Source organism: Carettochelys insculpta, chromosome 3 (genome assembly GCF_033958435.1).
Source record: "Carettochelys insculpta isolate YL-2023 chromosome 3, ASM3395843v1, whole genome shotgun sequence".
NCBI lineage: Eukaryota > Metazoa > Chordata > Testudines > Carettochelyidae > Carettochelys > Carettochelys insculpta.
This window is the reverse complement of record NC_134139.1, coordinates 47,077,107-47,099,795: the sequence shown is the minus strand read 5'-3', so window position 1 is coordinate 47,099,795 and position 22,689 is coordinate 47,077,107. Positions and strand designations below refer to the sequence as shown.

The window sequence follows — 22,689 nt, the reverse complement described above, 5'->3', positions numbered from 1 at the left end:
ATGCATCAGTCTTCACTGCAGAGAACGTAAGGGAGATTCCCTCACTTGTGCTATTCTTTAGAGGTGAGAAATTGTCCAGTATTGAGGTGTCAGGAGAGGAGATTTTTGGAACAAATTGATAAATTAAACACTAATAAATCAGGACCAGATGGATTCACCCAAGCATTCTGAAGGAATTCAGATATGAAATTACAGAACTACTAACTATGGCATGCAACCTTTAGCTTAACTTAGCTTGTGTACAAGGTGACTTAAGGGTGACTAATATAATGCTGGTTGTTTAAAAAGGCTCCGGAGACAATCCTTGCATTTACAGGTTGGTAATCCTAACTTCAATATAAGGCAAACCAGTTGAAACAATAGTACAGAACAGCAGTATCAGACCACTGGATAACCATAATTTGTGGAAGAAAATTCAATAAGCTTCTATAAAGCCTGAAATAGTCTGAAATTGTGCCTCACCAATCTATTAGAATTCTTTGAGAGTATCAAAAAATGGGGTGAACAGTGAGCCAGTGTACTTGTACTTTCATAAAGTCTTTGAACAAGTTCCCTTACTGAAGATTAAGCAAAGTAAGCAGTCATGGGATAAGTGGGGGAAGGTCTTCCAGTGAGTCATTAACTGCTTAAGAAACAGAAAATAAAATATAGGAATAAACAGGTTTCAGACTGAAGAGAGAGAAATAGCACAGTCCCTCAGGGATTTGTAGTGGGATGAGTGGGAGATGAAGCAGATGGTACAAAAATTATTCAAGATAGTTAAGTCCAAAGCAGAAGAATGAAGAGTTAGAAAGGGATCTCATGAAACTGGGCAACAAAAGAACAGATAGCTAGTAATGTTAATAAACAGAAGTAATGAACATTGTGAAACATAATCCCAACTGTACATACGAAATGATGGGGTCTAAATTAGCTCTCGAGTTATCATGGTTAATTATCTGAAAACGTCAATTAATTGTGCAGTATCAGTTTTTTAAAAAAAGCTAAGTGTAAGGAGCCATTATGAAAAGGACAGGTAAAATTGTAAATATCATGGTCATTACATAAATCCATAGTATACCCACACTTCGAATACTGCATGCAATTCTGGTTGCTGCATTCCAAAGATATATCAAAACTGGAAAAGCTACAGAGAAGGGTAACAAAAATAAGAGGTATGGAACAGCTTCCATGTTAGGAGACATTTAAAAGACTCTGCGTGTTGGAGAAGAAATGACAAAGGGGGGTGGGGCAGGGATTGATAGAGGTCTGAAACTGTGAATGGTATGGAGAAAGTGAATAAAAAAGCGTTATTTATCCCTTCATGTAGCAGAAGAATCAGTTCATTGGATGGACTTAATAGGTGTCAGTCATAAAACAAAAAGAAGTTTACACAGTGTACATTCAGTCTGTGGAACTTGTTGTTAGGAGTGTTGTGAAAAGCAAAACTATAATTTGATTCAAGGAAGAATTAGATAAGTTCATGGATGGTAGGTCCATCAATGGCTATTAGCTAGGATGGTTGGGGATACAACATCATATTCTGAATGACCCCTGAGCCTCAGAATGGCAGAAGATGAGAGTGGATGATGGGAAATAGATCACTCGGTGATTGTCCAGTTCTGTTCATTCTTTCTGAAACATCTGGTATTGGCCACTGACAGAAGAAAAGAGACTGGGTTTGATTGACCTTTGGACTGACCCAGTAAGGCTGTTCTTATGTTCTTAGTTTCCAACTCAGTTCTGAATATCAAATTAAAAGTGTGCTGACCAATACAGCTCATTCCCGAAACTGCTTGGGGTACTGTGATAACTGTTGTGCAAGTGGTGAGATTGCAGAATTGCATGCAAGTCATCCTTGGCACTAATATCACCTGGGACAGTTAGTTTCGATGGTTGTAATGCAAAACTGAATCATCTTCAGAAAAAAATCTTAGTGTTGTATGGTAGCCTATATATTACCTTCATCTTTATATCAATTTGTTATGAAGGTGTATTCAGATTTGTTTTTGGGGTGAGTCACCTTCTCTACTTCAATTTAAAATTAAAAAGTATGGGCATACACCATCCCTGTCCCTGCCTAGATTTATGTCCAGTGTAGTTTCAAGCAGGGCGGAGAGCTGAGCCAATATAGCATTATTGACAGGTTCCTGCAGTGTCTCTGCAATGCAGGCACAATCAGGCTATACCATAAACTGCCATGTTTGAAACTCTCAGCGTCCAAGGGCAAGAAAAAGTGGAAGAAAGAGCTGTAAAAGGCATGTTTTGACTCTTCTTTCAAAGAATAATAATTCAAATTAACAGCAGGGACTCCTTGACATGTAGGATGTCAAAGTTCTGATAGGTATATAGATTCTAGATCTGCCACTTAGTGATATAATTTATATATTTTTTTTGTTCTTTTGGTAAAAGATAAAATGCATCTTATTTTTTCTAAAAGCTAATTTGTCTATAGACTTTCTGCAGATGTGTTAATTGATACTATGGTAAAACTGTTATGTAGAAAACGTTATTTTTGCTTGTGTTTGGTTTATTTTTTTGAAATTACCATAGCATCTTTGTTGTATCATAGAGGAGACAGGTAGGATCAAACACATAGGTCCCATATTCGTCACCCGCTTTAGTGCATGCAATTTATTTGGCATCAGTGGAGTTATTTCTGCTTATACCGGTGGTGAGATGGACCAAGATTGTCTACCTTGTTCAAGTAATAGGCAGAATGAGGAGAGCTGAGTTCAGTTCCCCTCTCGCTACCTTAACTTGTCCTGTGTCCTTTGACAGTTGCTTCTTCTGTCTCCTGCTTTTTACTTTTACCCCTTCTGTCATGATTTAAGCTTTTGGGGGCAGGGATTTTCTTCTTTGTACAGTATGTACCACAGTAAGGCCTTATCAGTGCTGAAATAGAAGTATTATTTAAATTCAGTTCTATTTTTCGTTGTGCAAAACTTCCTCGTATGTGCACATAAAGTATATCTATCTAAAATAATACATTCAGGGTTCAGCTATTTCATTACAGAAATGAACATACTCAGTTTGTGCAGTATATGAATTTAATCACTTTTAATATTTTAGTTTTCATAAATTGCACCCAGACCCAATTTAACGTTTAAATAATGTTGGTTACTAGAGAGCAGGAGATGTATCTGAAAATATTTTTGAAGTGTAAAATCTACCTTATTAATGTCAAACAGTTGAATTGACTTTTTTTTAAAAAGCGAACTTCAGTGTAAGAATAAATATTTAAACCCCAAGGTTTTGCACTGCATGTCTTTGCAAGCTGGACTGCACAGAAATAAATTTTTTAGCATCTAATATTCCTGTAATGGAAGTGGTTGTAATGGGAACTGTCCTTTGTGGTGCTCCTTTCTTGGATACATTCAATGAACAAGAAGGTTCCAAGAGAGAAAATAACTTGGGGGGAAAAAAATTAGTCAAATTCTGAGCTGAAGGCCTCTTGGAGCCTGATGGTTGAAGACATTCAACACGCAAATCTGACCTTAATTCCATTTCTGGGTTTGCTCTAAGTTTCACCTTTAAAACAAAAAGTGACTGAAAATATTTATGCCAAATATTTACTTCCGTGGTGTGGGTGTGTGGTAGGGAGTGAGTGGAGCAGAGAGGGGGGAAAGTTATAGGAGACTAATAATTGAAGCTGAGAATGGAATGGCCATCGCTACTTTAGCTGATGGCATAATATTGAAATTACCTTTAATAAAGTCAAGGACAAATGCTTCTTTATGGGTCTCAGCATGTGCTGTTTAAGCTTGTGGGTTCCAGAGGTAATATGTATGAATAGAGAATCAAGTTAGGCAGGTTCCTGTTTCAAAGGTATAATTTCTCTTTAAATGCAGACAGCATGTTGTTTCTCTTTCAAAGTGATATTTGAAGTTTAAGTAATTTGCTGTTTCAAATTAAACACCACATGGGTACTCAAATAGCTGAAATAAATAGCAAAACCAAAGGCCTTGTAAATCTGACTTCACTGCTCAAGCGATCTTTTAGTTGAACAGGAAAAGGTCTCTTTCCCTGCCCACACCCCTAAAGCAGTGATGGGCATCCAAGACTAGTAAGTGGGCCACAAGAGCGACGCTCCTTTGTCTCAGTGAGCCACATAATTGGCAGTGATGGACAATCAGCTGTTCAAGTTCTGGGGAGGAGCGGGGACAGAGCAGGAATCAGCATATTCATGGCATACCAAAAGTCCTGGGAGGGAGAGGGAAGAGAAGGAAGTGCAGCACACCTGTGTCCCAAAGGAGGAGAGGCATTTGGGAAAGAGGGACAGACAAGTTCTGTGAGGGCCACAGGTGGAACCCCAGTGGGCTGCATATAGCCCATGGACTGCAGGTTGCCTACAACTGCCATAAAGCTTCTTTATTTTAAAAATATATTGGGTGGCGAGAGCTTCCCAGTCCAAGTCTTTTTCAAGAATTTCCTGGAATGTCAGCCTAGTAGAACTTTTCTCTCTGAATAATCCTTCTATATGAGTAATTAAGAATCTCTAATTATAATGCCCTGTGTGGATACAAAATTGGTATCCGTATTCCCATCTGAAAAAAATGATCCAGGGATATAAAGAAGATATCAGCAAATTTGCAGGGTTGTAGATATAAAATTTGTGTCCACATCTGTATCCACAAAAATGAAGAGTGAATGTCTGTATCCACATCTGTGCGTAAAAGAGGATACCAACAGATTTACAGGGTTTTACTAATTATTTCAGTTCTGGGAAGTTAATCTGAGATTCAATAAGAATATATTACAAACACCCATACTCTGGCTAATTACTTACGAAAACACTTTTAGCATAGATTTCACTTTTTAAACTAAATGTGTTTACTCAGATAATTATTTCTCCATCCTTGGTCAGTCAATGGAGTTTAATTCACGCAGAGTTTTATCTTTCGTGAATCATTTAGTATTGCAGAGCCCATTCAGTTATTTTGGTTTAATGGCATCTTGCTGATTTAGAACAGATGCATTGACAGAATAAAGTAGGATGAATATATCTAAAATCAAATAAAATACAGTTTTTGAAGCAATTTAAGTGGGTTCCCATTGTAACTGAGTTAGCAAAAACCTTACTACATAATTATCCCTTGCAGCTGATTAAATTTCATATACACTAGCTTTTTCATAACTCTAACATGCTCTCTGAGGTAGTTTCAATATCGAGTTTTTAAAATGCTTGTTGTTCTTTTCTTTCTTCCTATAGGCCGCCAATACCATCACTTCAACAAGATGAGTAACAGTCACCCACTTCGTCCTTACACAGCTGTGGGGGAAATTGACCATGTTCACATTTTGTCAGAGAATGTTGGTGCTCTGATGAATGGGGAGGAATACAGCGATGTTACCTTTATTGTAGAAAAGAAACGTTTTCCTGCACATAGAGTGATCCTGGCTGCTAGATGCCATTATTTCAGGTGATGCATTTCTTCCTTCCAGGCTTACAGGAAACTTTAATGTGTATGACATATATCCTGGAAAGCTCATAGAGAAATAATCTGCTATTTACTGAACCTGACCTTTCTTATGTGAATGCTTGCTAGGGCATCAAAACATTGTGACCAACTATAAAAAACTGGAAAATACAATGACATAATATTTTTGACTTTCATTAAATTGGGTTCCAAAATTAATTTGTACATTATTAGAAAGAAAACTTCTCTGTCATATAAAAGTGTAAATACAGGCGACATGTTTGTATACAATTTATTTATTAAAAATGCTTAGTTTTAGTTTTTCTTGCTGAAATTGTTCATTTAAAGGCCTTTATCTGCTTTTATATGAACTAGGAAAATATTTCATATTTAAAAACTGGGTTGAAACTCAGGTCCCATTTTAATGTAGTAGAAGTGCTTCTCATTGTTAAAATATAGATAGTAAAATTTCAAGATGATTTTTCTCTCATGAATGCCAGAGAGGCTAGTGATTAAACTAAGGCTGTGTCTACACTGCCACCTTCCTTCGAAGGAAGGATGGTAATTAGGGTGTTGGGAGTTTATTAATGAAGTGCTGCCATGCATAGGCAACACTTCATTAAGCAAATTCCACCCCCTGCGGCACGGCTCACCTGCTGGTACTTCGAAGTGCTGGGGCAACTTCGAAGTCCCCTTACTCCTCAAAATTTTGAGGGTGCACCGTGGCTAGGCACGCGCTGGTACTTTGAAGTTTAAAACTTCGGAGTTGCTGTGGGGGGTACTTTGCTTAATGAAGTGCTGCCTATGCATGGCAGCACTTCATTGGTAAACTTCCAACACCCTAATTACCATCCTTCCTTTGAAGGAAGGTGGTAGTGTAGATACAGCCTAAGAGAGGTGTGTGTGTACGTGTGTATGTGCGCGTGTACACAGAATGCTCAAGTTACTTATCTACAGAAAACATGTTGAAAATTTCTTGATTCTTCCCAAGTCTCTTTGCTTACAACCCCAAGGCTTTCCTGTGCTCGAGATAGTAGGACAGAACAAGTCTAAATATGGATTTAGACTCCTGGGTTCTGTTGCCAGTTTTGCTATTCTTTCATGGTATGGGCATTAGCAGATCAATTCCCCTACCTGCACTTCTGCTTTCCCAACTTCCAGTGGGTCTGTGTACCTGTCAAGAGAGACATAATTTGGTCTGAAAGCTGCGTATTTACTGATAGTGATATATGATTAGGAAAGAACCTAACTAAACTGTCAAATCGCAGGATGAATTTTCAGAGCTGAAATTGTAAACACAAAACAACCAACCCTCCCTATCCTTCACAAATCAGCTTTTTTTCTGTAACCAGACTAAACTTGATGTAGAATAATTGAGATAATGATGAAGAGATCCCATAGTGCTACTCCTACATAGGTACAATCAGACTGGAGGTGAATTTTAAGCTGTCCACAGTAGCTTCCCTTTCAGATTTTCAAAACCATTTTTTAAATTTTATGTGGTCTCTTCTGAAATGCCATTGCAAATATACCTTAATTTTTTTTTTTCATTTGGCATCTGAATGCACTCTAGGCTGATTGATTTATTTACTTTACTGTTTAAATATGAATAATAAGGCAACCATTATTGGGATGCAAGTTTCTGACATTTCCTTTCTGTCTCTAGAGCATTATTATATGGTGGAATGAGAGAATCTCAGCCTGAAGCAGAAATCCCTCTTCAAGATACCACAGCAGAAGCATTCACAATGCTGCTGAAATATATCTATACAGGCCGTGCTACATTAAGAGATGAAAAAGAAGAGGTGCTTCTGGATTTCCTGAGCCTGGCTCACAAATATGGATTCCCAGAATTGGAGGATTCCACCTCTGAATACCTTTGCACCATACTTAATATTCAGAATGTTTGTATGACCTTTGATGTTGCCAGTCTCTATTCACTCCCTAAACTGACTTGTATGTGCTGTATGTTTATGGACAGAAATGCCCAAGAGGTGCTCTCCAGCGAAGGCTTCCTGTCACTTTCTAAGGTGCGTCTTTTGAAGTTCTTTCAGGCGGGTTGGTTGTGGTCCATTAAAAATAGAGACTCTATGGTATAATGCTAATTAGGTCGGAAGTGGAGAAAAGAGAAGTATAGGTCAAGTAACAGAAAACTTTAATAGTAAGGTCCATTTGCAGTGCAATTTTGTTGCTGGAGTCACTCATCTCACTTTGAATAATATTTTGTAGAATTCTATAAACATTATGGTACAGTAAGAGAGATCCTAAGGGTTCCTAAATGTAGTTTCTGTTTAGCTATTCACTTGTGACCAATTATCAGTTAAACGTGACTCTTAAGATACTCTCAAGGATAAGAGCAATGATTTGCCTTATGGTTACTTGCATGTTTATCAAGTCTGTCCTGTCATTTAAACAGTATAATCTGGCATCTGAAGTCTGGCCAAACTATACACAGTACAGATTTGGAAGAGAGGGTTGCAAAGATGTCATGAAACTCAGTTTGGATTCATTTGCCTGATTCTAGGGCTCCTACTTACATGATCATTCTGTCAGTGCAAGGTGGAGCTGCCTTTGGACTGGTACATTTTACACCAGCTACTAATTGTATGAACAGGCTGAAACCACATGTGTGGATCATTGCAATGTAGAGGTATTCTAATAATGTCTGATCCTTCGGTCACAACTTGTACATGGCAGTACAAGGTCGTATATGGATGTGTCTAGGAGTCTCTGTGGTGGCTGTGTGCCACTGGAGTTACCTCATGCACTAGTTATCCTTCTGGGATGGATACAACAATGGTACAGAGCCTAGTGGCTGCACTGAACCAGAGATTTATTCCTCAGTGTCTCTTGTCTATGTCAAATGTTCCAATATTGTTTCATCTGCCTCAAAGCTCAGTATCAGTAACTTTGCAAACAAACCAGCATACATGTGAAATAGCAGATTTTTTTTTGTAAGAAAGCAAATTTTAGTTCCAAGCTTTCAATGAGTGATTATAAAGGAATGTTTAAAGCATATGGATATTTCAAGTCCCTTTACTGTTAAAACAAACAAAAATTACTTGTTTGTCAAGTTCAGTGAGAAAATCTATTGTATGAATGAGGGCCAGAGGCTTTATAGAACTAACTAACTAGCTTGGTGTCTAGTTACAGAAGATATTATAATTGCTCACTCTCCCTTTTGACACTGAAGTCCTCATTCTTAACTTCTTGATGCCAGATATACGTCATCTGAGAGTGCGCTGCAGGTAATATAAGTATGAACAAATCAGCAGGCTCCATTGACCATGAAACATGTTATCTCCTTTACAGTAGATGGAGTTTATGTGATAAGCCATGCTGCAGAAGCACTTGCTTGTTCTAAGACTCATTCCTATTTACCGTGTCTGCAGCATGAAAATGCAAGAAGTTTCTCAGTTTTCGTTGGTTTTATTTTGCAATCAGTATTTGTCAGTGCTTCTGTCCAGGAGGTAGAGCTGTGTGGATTTCTTTTTTTTTTTTCTGCAGTTACCAGTTTGGCCCTGAAAAAATGAGGATAGTAGTTCAAAAGAGCTTTGAGTGGGTGATACCAGGCCCACTGACCAGGGCAACAAAGGGAACAATTGCCCTGGAGCCCAGGGATTTTAAAAGGGCCTGAGAGTTCCTGGATACTGCCATCGGCAGCACAGCAGGCCTCCTGCTTGTCTTTCCTCTGTGTCGTTCCCAGAAGAGGTCATCAAGTCCTTGCTGGGGGAGAGGGGAAAGGGGTATCTTTGTGCACTGTCCTCACCCTGAGTGTTGACTCTAGGTTGGCCAATAACTGTGACTAATGGGAGGTGCAAGGGCAGTGCCTATGGACAGTGGCATGTGGAGATCATCTGGCCCCTTCTCCTAGGAGCCACTGTCAGAAAGGTTTGCTGGTCACTTTTGGGAGCTACCTGGGGTAAGGGCTGACCTCCAGACCCCATTCTACATTCTAACCCTCTGCCTCAGCTCAGAGCCCACATCCTGTACTCCTTCCTGCACCCACACTCTCTCTTAGGTTCTGCACTGGCCAAATGGCAGGCAGATCATGTCTGTGTGGATGTGTGTTGTATGTTGGAGTCATTGACGATTCTGTCCTGGGGCCTGAGATTGCTGTTGTAGGGCCTGGATGATACAAAACTTGCATCTCATTTTCGCTAGGATCGTCAAATGATGTCAATGTCAAATGGATTGCATTGTTGAACAATAAAATAATACCATTTATTTAAATTTTCTGGATGTTTTCTACATTTTCAAATATGTTGAGTTCTATTACAACAAAATATATAGCGTACCATGCTCACTTTATTTTTGATTACAAATACATGCATTGTAAAAACCAAAAGAAATGGTATTTTTATTACACTTTATACAAGGGCTATAGTGCAGTCATGAAATCTGAATTTAAAATAAGCAACACCAGCCCCCCCATTCAAAACTGAAGCCATGCATAACTTTAGAGAAGTGACAAGACATCTTTTGTCTCTTGCCAGCCTTCGTGCTTTCCTCTCTGGAGATGGTGGTGGTGAGGTAGTCTGTCTCACTCAGGCAGGGTTTATCTTCCTCCTTCTGTGTTCCCTTGCTCATATTTTCAGGATAGGCGTGAGGGCTGGGTTAAGAGGTGATCCGTCACCAAAAGGAAAATGCCATTATCTCAAATAAAAACCAGGGGGAGGTACTTTTCTCTGTTCCCCTACCCCCGGGACAAGGTGTCATGTTGTTGGTTGCCCTGCGATGTCTGTCCTTGCACTAATAGACACTCGGGTTTGGCTGCCTCCCCTATGGGAAAGAGCAAGGCCTTTCACTCTGGAGCAGCTTATTTTCCTTATGCAACTGCTGCCAGGCTAATTTTGTCTTTTTCAATCTCTTGTTCTGCTCACAGGAGGGGTTGATTATCTTTTTTGTGGTTTGAGTTCTTAGTTTCCACATCTCTTTTAAAACTTCTGAAAGCACAGTTCCACACCTCATCCCTCTCAGATTTTGGATGACACATCAGATTCTTAAACTTTGGGTCAAATGCTATAACAATATTTAGAGATTTCACATTGTTAACTTCTTTGCATTTTGTCAAATCTGCCATGAAAATGTTCTCAAAACAGACATGTTGGGTCATCATCTGAGATGGCATAGAACAGGTGACATACAATTCTCCAAGGAGTTCAATCACAATTTTAATTTACGCATTATTTTTTTTAACGAGCATCATCAGTATAGAAGCATGTCCTCTATGTCCTCTGGGATGGTGGTTGAAGCATGAAGTAGTGTGCAAATATTTAGCATATCTGGCACATAAATACCTTGCAACATTGGCTACAAAAGCCTGTTGTAATTTTCAGGTGACGTTGTAAATAAGAACAAAGCAGCATTATCTTCCATAAATGTAAACAAACTTTCTCATTTGTCTTAGCGATCAGCTGAAAATGAGGGACTGAGTGGAAATTTGGGCTCTAAAGTTTTACACTGTTTTTGATTACAAATATTTGTACTGTAAAAAACAATAAACCAAAGAAACAATATTTTTTATTTCATCTCATACAAGTTCTGTCATCTATTTATTGTGAAAGCATAACTTGTAAATGTAGATTTTTGTTACAGAACTGTAGTCAAAAACAATCTAGTGAGCACTGTACACTTTGTAATAGAAATCAGTATGTCTGGGAATATAGAAAAACATCCAAAACTATTTAAATCATAATTGGTATTCTATTGTTTAACAGTACAGTTCATCACAATTAATTTTTAGTCCTGATTAGTTTTTTGCATTAATTGCATGAGTTAATGGTGAGTAGTTGACAGCCCTGATTCTTGTACTGATTAGCTAAATTCAGAAGTGTACTACCAAAATGTTTCTTTAACAGCCAAATATAAGTATACACTCTATTTGCAAATCTATAAATCACTTTATTTACATTTTGACCCGTTAGCAACAAGTATTTAAAGCACATCAGGATAGAATTAATTTGACTGATTCAGTGCACTTATGTATTCTGAGCCTAGTTCTGATGGTGATGCAACATAATCTATTAGGTAAGTAGAAAATCTAGAATATTCGCATAAGTGGTTAGAAGGAACATAAACAAGCACGGTACAAGTTGAACCTCTCTAGTCCAGCATCCTTAAAATCTGACCCGTGCCGAACGAGAGAATTTGCTGAACCACAGGTCGACTGTCCAGTAACATTACCAACATTTTCACTGCATGCTGGGCTCTTAGAAGACATTTAGGGGTGATTTAGAGCTAAATAACAGCACAGGACACTGAGAGCTAGGACCGGAGGCTATAAAGAAACTTTGGGGGCCTGTGATAAGTGGATATCAGGCTAACTAAAATCATGGAAGACTGCAGATGTTGCCGGACAAGAGATGTTCAACCTGTATAATCAAAGACAGTACTCTGAATAAAACCTGAAAGGCCAGGGAGGCTGCTCAGTAAGAGTGTCATAGTAAGTCATTGGTGTTTTTGCCTCTGATCAAGAAGTTTATTTTTAAAGTATAAGGATTTTGGCTTATACTTTGATCTGGTTGTGCAGGGCATTCACTCCTTTCGGGATTATACTCCATTAGAGGTGTCATCCACTGGAGAAAATTTATTTTCTCACTAAAATACTTTTTAATGCCCTGGCTACATCTGAGCTATTTAATGGCTATGGTTTGTCTGAGTCACTGTCCTACTAGCGTAATTAAGTTTTGTGGAGAGCTATTATAGCTTTACCAGTTAACAGTCTGTTAATTTTTGCTACATTTTTAGACATGAGTTTTCTTGGATGTTCTCTACTTAGGCTGCTCTTCTAAATGTTGTGCTGAGAGATTCATTTGCAGCACCAGAGAAGGATATTTTCCAGGCTTTGATGAACTGGTGTAAACATAACCCCAAGGAGAATCATTCTGAAATAATGCAGGCAGTACGCTTACCTCTGATGAGTCTGACAGAGCTACTAAATGTTGTAAGACCTTCTGGACTGCTGTCACCTGATGCCATTCTGGATGCCATTAAAGTTCGTTCTGAAAGTCGGGATATGGACCTCAACTACAGGGGAATGCTAAGTGAGCATCAGTATATTTTTTTAAACTTGTTGGGGATGGACTTTCAAAATGTACCTGCTTTGTGGCTAAGGCACTACAAAATTCAGACATGGAAAAATGTGTCACGAACTGGGCAATCTGGTCTTTTGTGTACTTTTATCCTATATTATCCAGTTGTCACAAGGGAGAGCAATGTTTCTCAAACTGGGGGTCATGACCCAAAAGAAAATTGCATATGGGACACAAGGTTATTTTAGGGGAGTTGTAGTATTGCCATTCTTGATTCTGTGCTGCCTTTAAAGTTGGATGCCTAGAGAGCAGGTGGATTTTGGCCAAACGCTCAGCCCTCAAAGCAGTCCCTTGCCAATAGTGCAGAAATAAAGGAGACAGTACCATACTATGCCATCCTTATTGTGGCTTGCTCCTGTCAGTGGCTCTGCCTTCAAGGCTGGTCTCCTGGCCGGTTGCCACTGCTGTGTTGCTGACCAGTTCTGAAGACAGTGCCGCTGCCAGCACTAGTGAAGAAGTGAGGGTAGCAATACTAGGACCCTTGCTCCACAATAACATTGTGATCCACCCCCTAACTCCTTTTTGGGTCAGCAACCCTATAATTATTAACATGGTGAAATTTCAGATTTAAATAGCTGAAATCATGACATTTACAATTTTTAAAGTCGTGTAACTGTGAAATTGACCAAAATGGTTCCCTGAATTTGGTAGAACCCTATCTATAGCTTTGTAATTTACCAATAGAAATGAGTGATGTATTCCTAATTGGAAAATACATATGCAATTTTAAAATGCTTGAGAATATCTGAAATTGCTGAATTGAGACTGAACTTTTTATCTGTCCATGGAGGCAGAACTGGAATAGTTTCCTAAACCTTTGTTCACTCTTTTTCTGAAGAATTGCAATGGCAGGGATGACAAACATTAAATGGAAAACAGACAAACGTTAACTCCACATAGTCCAAATGTTGCTTCAGTATGTAAATTACAGCACAGTGCATGTTTGCCAAAATTCTTATTTATTCCTTAAGGAAAACCATTTGCAAAACCTTATATGTAAAAATGAATCAAACCCTTAATGCAGGCATCTGTCACATGTTAATGTTAATTTTGTAATAAAAATAATAGCTTTGCTGTTAAGTTTCAAGTGGACCTAAATTTTGCAGCAAGCTTCATGGATTGCTCAGGAGCGTCATTTAAATCTTGAGTTTGAAAAAATTAAATATGAATATAAGTAATACTGGAAATAGCAGCCTATGTTTATTTTATACCACATTCAATCTGTTTTATGATGTTCACTCCTTTTTAGTCTCCTGTATTCTTGTAAATATAAGGATATTCACAAAATTCATTTGGGAGTGGGAGCAGCTTGAGACTGTAATGTGGATAAAAGACAGGACTTTTGGCATTTGTGTAAGCAAAGGAGGCACTCTGTAATTATTTGGACAGCATCTTAGCGAGGTATTTCTGCTAACATGTTCATCAATGCAATAGTCAGAATGTTGATATTTTAAACTAGATTATCTAGGTTTTAGGTGTAATGCCACATTGAAATGAACGGGAAAATTTACACACCAAATCTGTTACTAACCAGCCTATACAGTAAGGAAGATGACAATGCATTTTGCATTCAGGTCATGTTTTCAGCATTTTCTTTATAGTTATGAGGGCGAGAAACATTATTCTTTTTTTTGAAAAATCAACAATACATTAGCTCAACACTTTTCAACCATGTATCTCTGTATTTTACAAATGAAGTTAAGGATCATTATCTCCAATTATTTTTATTAGATTTTTGTGGCACGATACTGTGGCAAGGTTTAGATTTTGTTGCTTTGGCAGACAAGGGGTCCAACTGATAGGTCTGAATTCAAAGACCGTGGAGGCAGCAGATACCCATTAACTTCAGTGGTATTTGGATTAGGCTCGCACAGTCCTGATACAACCTGAAGTTGTGTAGCCACCAGAAAATCTCTGCTAATTTTTTTGTGCCCTAACAGCATAACTTTTAAACAATGGTTTCTTTCTCCTTTTAGTACCAGGTGAGAACATCGCAACAATGAAATATGGAGCCCAGGTTGTAAAAGGGGAGCTGAAGTCGGCTTTACTAGATGGGGACACGCAGAATTATGATTTGGATCATGGTTTTTCCCGACACCCAATTGATGATGACTGCCGTTCTGGCATTGAAATTAAACTAGGTCAGCCGTCAATAATCAACCACATACGAATACTACTCTGGGACAGAGATAGCCGGTATGTGACAAGTCACCCTGATTTAAGTGAAATGACAACTGATTATACTTAACCTGCCTCAATGTCAAAATATTGCATTATTAACTTTTGTTAAATGCGCATGAATTTCACAGTTTTAATAACGTCATGGTTGGGATAGCATTGACCATTTTAATTTAAAGGTTTAACATTTGAATAAGCTTGAGGTTTTTTTGCTTTTTACTTATGTAATAAATCACTTTCACTTTATGGGGTTAATATGGCAAGTATTGAAGTTATCCACGTGCTTATATGTATAAAATTCCTTTTTAAAACTAATTGCTTAAATTGGCAAAATAATTTTTAATAGCTGTTGATTTTTCTCCATTTACGGTAAACCCTTGATTTTACTGATGTCACCCTTGTTATTCCCAAAGTCTACTGGGGTCAGTAAAATCCTAAATCCACCCCCACATCCAAAAAAAAAAAAAATTAACGGACTTATCTCTGCTGCAGCCTGGAGGAGCCACTGCCTCCTCCACTGGAGCTGCCATGTGTTCCTCCCACCAGGTGTGGGGGACATACACAAGTGCCATCTGCCCACGTACTCACCCCACCCTGGTGGGAGAAGCGCATGGCAGCTGGCAGCTCTTGCACGCTGCCCAGTGCCTCCAGCTGCAGATGTGGCAGCTTCACATGGTGGCCTCTGGCAGCTCCTCCAGTGGTAGTGGTTTTGTATCCAGCGGCAGCAGCTCTGGTGAGTCCCCAGGTTTGTTTTTTATCTTTATTTTTGTGGCAGGGATGGGACTGGGGATGGGGTAGTCTGACAGGGATTGGTGAGCAGTAAACCCTCACATTTAATGGATTTTCGAGAATAATGGAAACCCCTCACCCCATTAGTCTGCTAAATCCAGGGTTTAGTGTATTCTATCTACATTTCCCATTTGTACTTTCATAATGACAGTGGGCTAGTTAGTTTCAATTCTGGTTCTCCTTCAGTAATGTGATATTCTTGTGTTTGGGTTCGCAACCCTTCAAAAGAATTTTAAAACAAATGCTTTTAATTAATGTGTAATTTTAATGAAAAACATTTCTGTTTGGATTAGGTTTGTGCAATATATTAGTAACATGCATGTAGTAAAATTGCCCAGATTGTTGATTACTAAATTATGAATACAGTTATTAGAGGTTTGTAAAATTGGGATTGTCCTTGACAATAGTGGTAGTGCCAGGAGCCCTAGCCTCTTTTGAATCACAAGGCCTCAGGGCAGCTGCCTTCCTTTCCTTCCTGACCCATTCCTCCTTCCTTCCCTTCCCCAGCCTTTCCAGGCCTGATTGTGTTTAATATGCAACTTTTTTACATTGAAGCACTATACTACATTGAAGTGCTCCGGTCAGCCTGGTGTTACCTGTGTGGGGATTTACATCACTTTAACTGTATTGCTCAGGAGTGTGGATTCTTCACAGCCTGAGCGATTATACATGATTCAGTCTTAATTTTTTACTGTAGCTCATCCTTGTGTTTAAACTAATCCCAGGTCCTTAATGATATACATTCTGTAAATTGTCTCCTTGCTGCTGGATTTTTGTGTAGGTTGAACCTTTCTAATCCAGCACCCATGGGATCAGACAGGTGCCAAACAAGAGAATTTGCTGGACCATGGGAGGCCAATATTGTCTAGTTGCATTACCAGCACTTACCCTGCTTTTTGGGCGCTTAGAAGACATTTAGTGGTTAATTACAGCCTAATAAGGGCACAAAACACTGAGGGCCAGGACTGGAAGCTGTAAACAAACTTCATGGGATCATGGGCAACTTGCCCAAACCTGTGATAGGTGTTCATCCTGCTCACTAAAATCATGCGGGATTATGGATGTTACCGGAAGAGAGAGTGCCAGATTACAGAGATTCAGCTGTAGCTAACTATCATTATTTTAAAGTAGACAATATGAACATTACTTTAAATATAATTTGTAATCTCAAATTGTTCTTTCAAAATAACATACTGATATTAAGAAGTTTTCTGTTATCTTAAAAGTTTAACTTTTATTGTTGTGCAAAAGTTCCACAAATTCAGGATAACTGGAATTAGTGTGCTTATTTTCATTCCTGCTTGTAAACATTGAAGGACAACAAGTTTTAAAGCTGCTAAAGAAATACTTTTATTCAACACATAAATAGCCTATTGAGCTAATTGAGACAAAGTATGAACTACATAAAAATGTGGTACAATCCAAAAAGCATTAGATAATTACATGGATAATGAGGCAATAGTACCTAATTAGGTCAAGACTGATAAAGAACACCAATGAAAAAGATGTTATGACACAGTAAACATGCATTTTCCAGTTAAGGGTTTCTGGCTAATGTTTATGATCTGCTGAATTTTCCTCTAATATCTTGTGAATATTGCACTAGGCATAATTGCAGTGCTGGTTTTAAATTTAGCTCATCTTATTACTAGGAATTGTGATATGGCCAGTCTTTGTAGTTCCTAAACTATCTTTAACAAGCGATAACATGAACATTTATTTTTAAAGCTAATTTGTAATGCCATCGCCTTAGAGAAGTCTGGATATGTGTCCCTTTCATGAAAATATATTTTTACATAGACACCAGTTTCCAGAAAGCGGGTGATTTAATAAATTTTGTCTATTTCTATTCTAATTATTATTATTTGGCAATCCAAAGGTCTTATTCCTACTACATTGAGGTGTCCATGGATGAGCTAGATTGGATCCGTGTGATTGATCACTCTAAATATCTTTGTCGGTCCTGGCAGAAGCTGTACTTTCCTGCTCGTGTCTGCAGGTTAGTTTATATTACATGTGTATCTTTTGATTCTTAGACACCTAAATAAGTGGCTTGATTTTTCACATGTCACCCACATCTGAAGATGTAATTTATCTGCAAAAATCAGACTAGTTCTGTAGATGCTTAAATATGAATTTAGTTGCATGCTGAATTTTAGGGAACTGTGTTTGAAAACTTTGGTCTTCTAGCTCTCTCTCTCTCTCAGTATGTTTACTGCACAGTTGAACAACAGTTTGCATATTCTTTTCTCTCTTCCTCTAGTTATAGTCCACTGAGATAAGACTGTTAGTATTTTGTTCGTTCAGTAAAAGCAGCACATAGCAGCTGTGTATATGCTGAGAAGCTTGAAATGCTTTTAAATATTAATATACACTGTACATATTTAATAAATCTCTTCCTTGATGTCAATTTTTATTTAGTAACATTTAACTATTCAGAAAAAGGAGGACATTAGGTTTAATTAAAATTAAACGCTTTATAATTGGAAAAAAGTGTCAGTTATCAGGTACAAGTAGGGTACATATGTGCGAATACCAAGTATATTAAAAATGCAAAATAAAGTAGCAAAACCATACAACAGACTAAGCAAACGTAGCCCAGGAGAGGACTCTCCCTTCCTGAAGGGTTCTTATGCCTTAGCAGTTAGAGATTTTTTTTTTCCTCCCCCAGAAGACAGCGCTTAATCATGAGATGACCTTGATAATGGAGAGAAGCAGGTCACTGGATGCAGAGGGTCCTCATTAAAAGGTTCTTTCCCTTCTTTTCCCCATTGCAAGCAAAAGTTTTCTGTAGGAGAGAAGCTGTAGTGCTAGGAGTTGTAGAAATACCTACAAAGACACGGTGCCTTGTGGAGCTTACAACCTTTAAAAAGTTGAGTGAGGAAGAGATGGTCTAGTGGTTGGGAAGCTAGTCAAAGATCTTTGAGACCTCTGCATCATTCCCTACTCTGCACCAATTTCCTCAATGAATTGTAGGCAGTTAATTTAATCTCATTTTGACTTACTTCATTGTATGATGTATGATACTTCTTTACAACACAGAGGTGTTGACTATATTTTTTAATTATGAGGCACACTAATATTGCAGGAGCCGTATCATATATTGATTAAAAAAGAGAAAAGTGGTGGAAGAATGGTATTCAATGTACAAGCATGGTTGGGGTTTTTTGAGTGATTGAGTGTGCATGAGCCTCAGTTGCATGAGTAATGCATTCAGACAGTGACCAGAAAGAGCATCGTTTCCTGGAGCAAAGCAAGCACTATTTTTCCCTTCTCCAGATAGATCATAAAGCCTTTCCTAAGACTCACTCATCTAGAAGTCTTAAAGTCCTGAGAGTTTTGTGGTTCCACATGTCCTCAGCCCATGCAGGGTATACCTGTGACATCATCATGTTTGGCTTCAGCTCTGATGAGCAAAGACCTAAGATCAACTTCTGAGATCTCTAAACATTTAAAAAGAAAAAAAATAAAGAAAAGAAAAGTGTGGGGGTGGGGAGGCGGAACAGGGGCTCAGTCCCCCAGTAAGGGCTTATGAGTCCAGGGAAAAGTTGTCTGCATCCTGCACTATGTACTGTTGGGGCTTTAGTTTCCTTTGTTACTGAGAGCCTGGGACAGCTGAAAAGGTCTGCAACTATTTGCATACTGTGAAGTCTCTTGGCAAGCAATTCTGTTCATTACAAGTCTTAAGATCTTTGGAGTCATGCAGTCTCAGGGACTCCAAAGAAAACATCACCCTTAGCCTGCATCCCTTTGGAGCTCTGCAGTTACATGGACTGTGGCGATGCTTCTAACTGGGTTGGCTCTGTGCACAGTCAATGACGTGCCTTGGGAGACTCTAGGAATAGATCTGAGCTAACCTGTACAATGGGTCTAATTCTGAAATACCACTTATAAACAGTATATAATGGTATACACTTAGATTAGCGCTAATGCTCATTTTACTTAAAGCATTAAGGAAACATGGTATAATAGAGTGAAATTAAATGTTGCTACCACTTTAGATCAGAGGAAGGCAGTTTGAAAAATCAATTAACAAGCTACCTATTTTGCATTTACACTGTCACCATTTATGCAATTCCTGAGTGTACACTTCTCCAGACTTCAGAATTCTAAATACTTAAATGGGTGTGCTTGAAGATTGTGAAGCAAAAGACAATATGCTATTGCTTCAGTCAATCAGGTCAGCAAAAGCAACGAGGGGCAGAACAATTCCAGTTTATAATAATTCCACGATGCAACCACCCGCTGAGGATTGGAGTTGCTTTAACCAGATGTCAGGAACTCTGCTTCTGTGACAAGGCCACTCTCCCTTCTAAGACTCAGATAACCCTTTAAAGTCTCCTTGCTGTTCCCCTGCCTTTGCAAGTACTTCCCAGATAATAGGGTGACCATGTTTCCCTATGTGAAATGCGGAACACTTGGTAAAATTGCTTAATATCTGTCACTGAGTGGTTATTGCTCTATAGAAGTGCCTGCCTTGTCCTCATCTTGCTGTCCTCCAGAGTGTGGGCTGGCAGTGAGAGGTAGAGGTGCAAGATCCAGGGCAAGGGGCTGTGAGTGTGTGAATGAGCTGCTGGAAATCGGGGATGAGTGTGTGTGCAGGAGGACAGAAGGCTGGGAGCAGGGAGAAGCTCCGGGGCTGGGTTCTGCAACAGTGTAAGCCACATGATATTTTTGCAGCAGTATAAAAAGAATGAAACCTACTGGGCCAGTTCCCTGTCCCCACATTTAATTTCACTGGAGTCAGTGGATTTACAACAGATAAATTATACTGCTAGCTTTCAAAGCGGAACAATATATTATTCCATATCTGATACCTTTCAGTACCTCATGGTATTGAGTACAGCATAGCGTACCTTCTAAGAGCCATACGCACCATGACAAACCTATTACCAAACCTTCCATCTTGCCACCACTCTGCATACAACAGACCTACATTCTAATTCGTAAACACGATTTTCAGATATTGTAATTTATAAGCCCCCATGAGTGGTACAGCACTGAAAGGCTTGGAAATCCTCACCCTTTGCCCTGATGCTGCCTTCTCCAGTCTCCAACTAAAATCTCCCATGATGAGTTTATCTCTCCCAAAAAGTGGCTCAACCTCCCATCTAACCACTGGGCCCAGTTGTCCTTCTCTACCCCAGAGATGCCCAGGCCATAAGGTTCCTGTTTGTTTCCTAGTTGCTGCCTGTGTACAACCCCCTTCTCCCCGACTTTGCAGTCCTGGCCTAGCTAGTTCTCCCATTGCCCAGGGCAGGGCCAGAGTAAGATAAAGGCTGCAGCCTAATGGTTCAAATACCCCTTCCCAAACAAATGCTAAAACTTGATGGAAATCACTTACCTGGAGACCCAACTCTAACTGAAAAGTCAAATAAAGAGGATCTGTGATGGAAGTAACAGGATATACTTTAAAAATTATTCAGTTTTCAATACTACAAAACTCCTAAAGAATTATGTTGTAAAAAGAAGTCTTTCCCTTCTAAACCGTTAACACCTATGCCAAGTGGAACATCCAGACTCCCTATCTCCATCCTAATTCTCCCATCACCTCACCTTTTTCCACCTCCTCAGGAATGGTGGGGAGCTATGGCTCTGGCCTTTGAAGGAAGGCATAGGTAGACATAAAGGGGCAGGGGTTTGGCCTCCCCAAAGGTGGGGGAGGGTTTTCACCTGCCACATCTGCACGGCTGAAAAACAGGTTAAGTGACTGTTTGCACTTATATAACAGAGTCACTGGGAGACTTAGAAATAGAACCAAGGTATTTTGTTTCAGAGTTCTTTCCACTAACAAAATGGAGAAATCCCAAGGTGTAAAGACTTATGTAGGGGGTATCATTTTTGTAATCCATTCATTCTGTTTAATGTTTCTATTATCTCCTTCATATTTCTCTTCACTACACACCTTATTAAGTAAACACTCTACATAATGCTGCTCTTGACAGAAAAAGAGGAATTCTGTTTGGGTTGTTGTGTAAGCTCTTTGGGACAGAGTCTTTGTCGTCTTCATGTTTTTGATAATGCTTGGTTCTTATGCTCTCCTCACAAATCGTTACAACATTCACAGAGAATCTCTACTGGGACAGTAAAATACAACACACAGGCTGGATTCAGCCTGCCATGGTACTCTGGACCATGAATGTCCTGTAGCTCAGTAAGACCCTCAGATAAATTCCCTTACAGCTGTGGCCCCATGCACACTGCTCAAAGTGGCTGGCTGCTGGGACCAGGATGTACATTTCTTTGTTGTGCCCCTTGTGGGGGTCTCTGCATGCTGCCTACAGTATAATCTTTGGCACTTGCATTGGCCAGAAACCTAGCCATTGCAAGCTGCCTTTACCATTCTTGTGAGCATGTCCAACACATGGAGACCCACTGCTTTCTCTCCCTGAATGGTGTGCCATGTAGAGAAGCACATGCTGGCCCCAGCATGCAGTCGCTTTGAATGGCTTTTGGGGAGGTGCAGCAGGTAGGGAGTCTGCCCAAGGGTCACACTGGGCTGCTGGCTGGGAGCTTCCTAGGGTTTTTCTCAGTCTGATCCTGCACCTGGCACCCAATCTCCATCTGCATCTGAGTTTCCTGACCTAGGTCACAACCCCCTCCTTTACCTAAATTCCTTCCCAAATCACACACCCCCTCCATTAATATCCTAGAAAAGAGCAGCCCTTCACCTCTTACCAAATTCTTGGAATTGACCTCCAGCAAAAATTATTGCCCACCCTTGATATATACAGTAAGGTCTCAGAGTATGCAAGGGTTCTGTTCCGCATGCCCTTGCGTAAACCCGGATTTCGCATAAGTAGAGATCTGGCTTTTTCTACAGTGGAACACGTGTTCTGCAGCTGGGGAAGCAGCAGAAAGGTAAGTGCTAGGGTGGGGGGACAGTTGGGGAGGGTTAAGTCTGGCGGTGGGTTGGGGCCATAGGAGGAGGGCTGGGGCGGGGGGTCTAAGCCTGGGGTGGGTTAGGGCTGCAGGGGGGTGAAGTTGAGACAGAGCTGTGTGAGGGGGTGGTGAGCTGGAGCCCTGCTCAGGTGGTGAGTCGGGCCACAGGGGGGCAAGGGGTTGAACCAGAACCAGCAAGGGTGGTGAGCTAGCAGAGGGGCTGAACCGGGGGTTGGGATGTTGAACCAGAACCGCGCGGGGCAGGCGGCTTGAACCAGAGCTGCGTGTGGGTGGTTTAACTGGGAGGGAGGTTGAACTGCGGGGTGAGCGGCTTGAACCAGAGCTGA

General features: G+C 39.7%; 1 protein-coding gene across 1 annotated transcript in view; it reads left to right on the top strand.

Annotated features, from left to right (window-relative positions):
• The window catches only part of BTBD9 (BTB domain containing 9), a 319,222-nt gene that overhangs the window by 10,826 nt on the left and 285,707 nt on the right, over window positions 1–22,689 (top strand). The window contains exons 2-6 of the mRNA XM_074989795.1: window positions 5,192–5,402; window positions 7,066–7,429; window positions 12,181–12,445; window positions 14,470–14,689; window positions 17,340–17,459. Of these exons, the coding sequence (XP_074845896.1) occupies window positions 5,218–5,402; window positions 7,066–7,429; window positions 12,181–12,445; window positions 14,470–14,689; window positions 17,340–17,459 (1,154 nt within the window). The 5' untranslated portion in view covers window positions 5,192–5,217. The remainder of the gene's footprint in view (window positions 1–5,191; window positions 5,403–7,065; window positions 7,430–12,180; window positions 12,446–14,469; window positions 14,690–17,339; window positions 17,460–22,689) is intronic.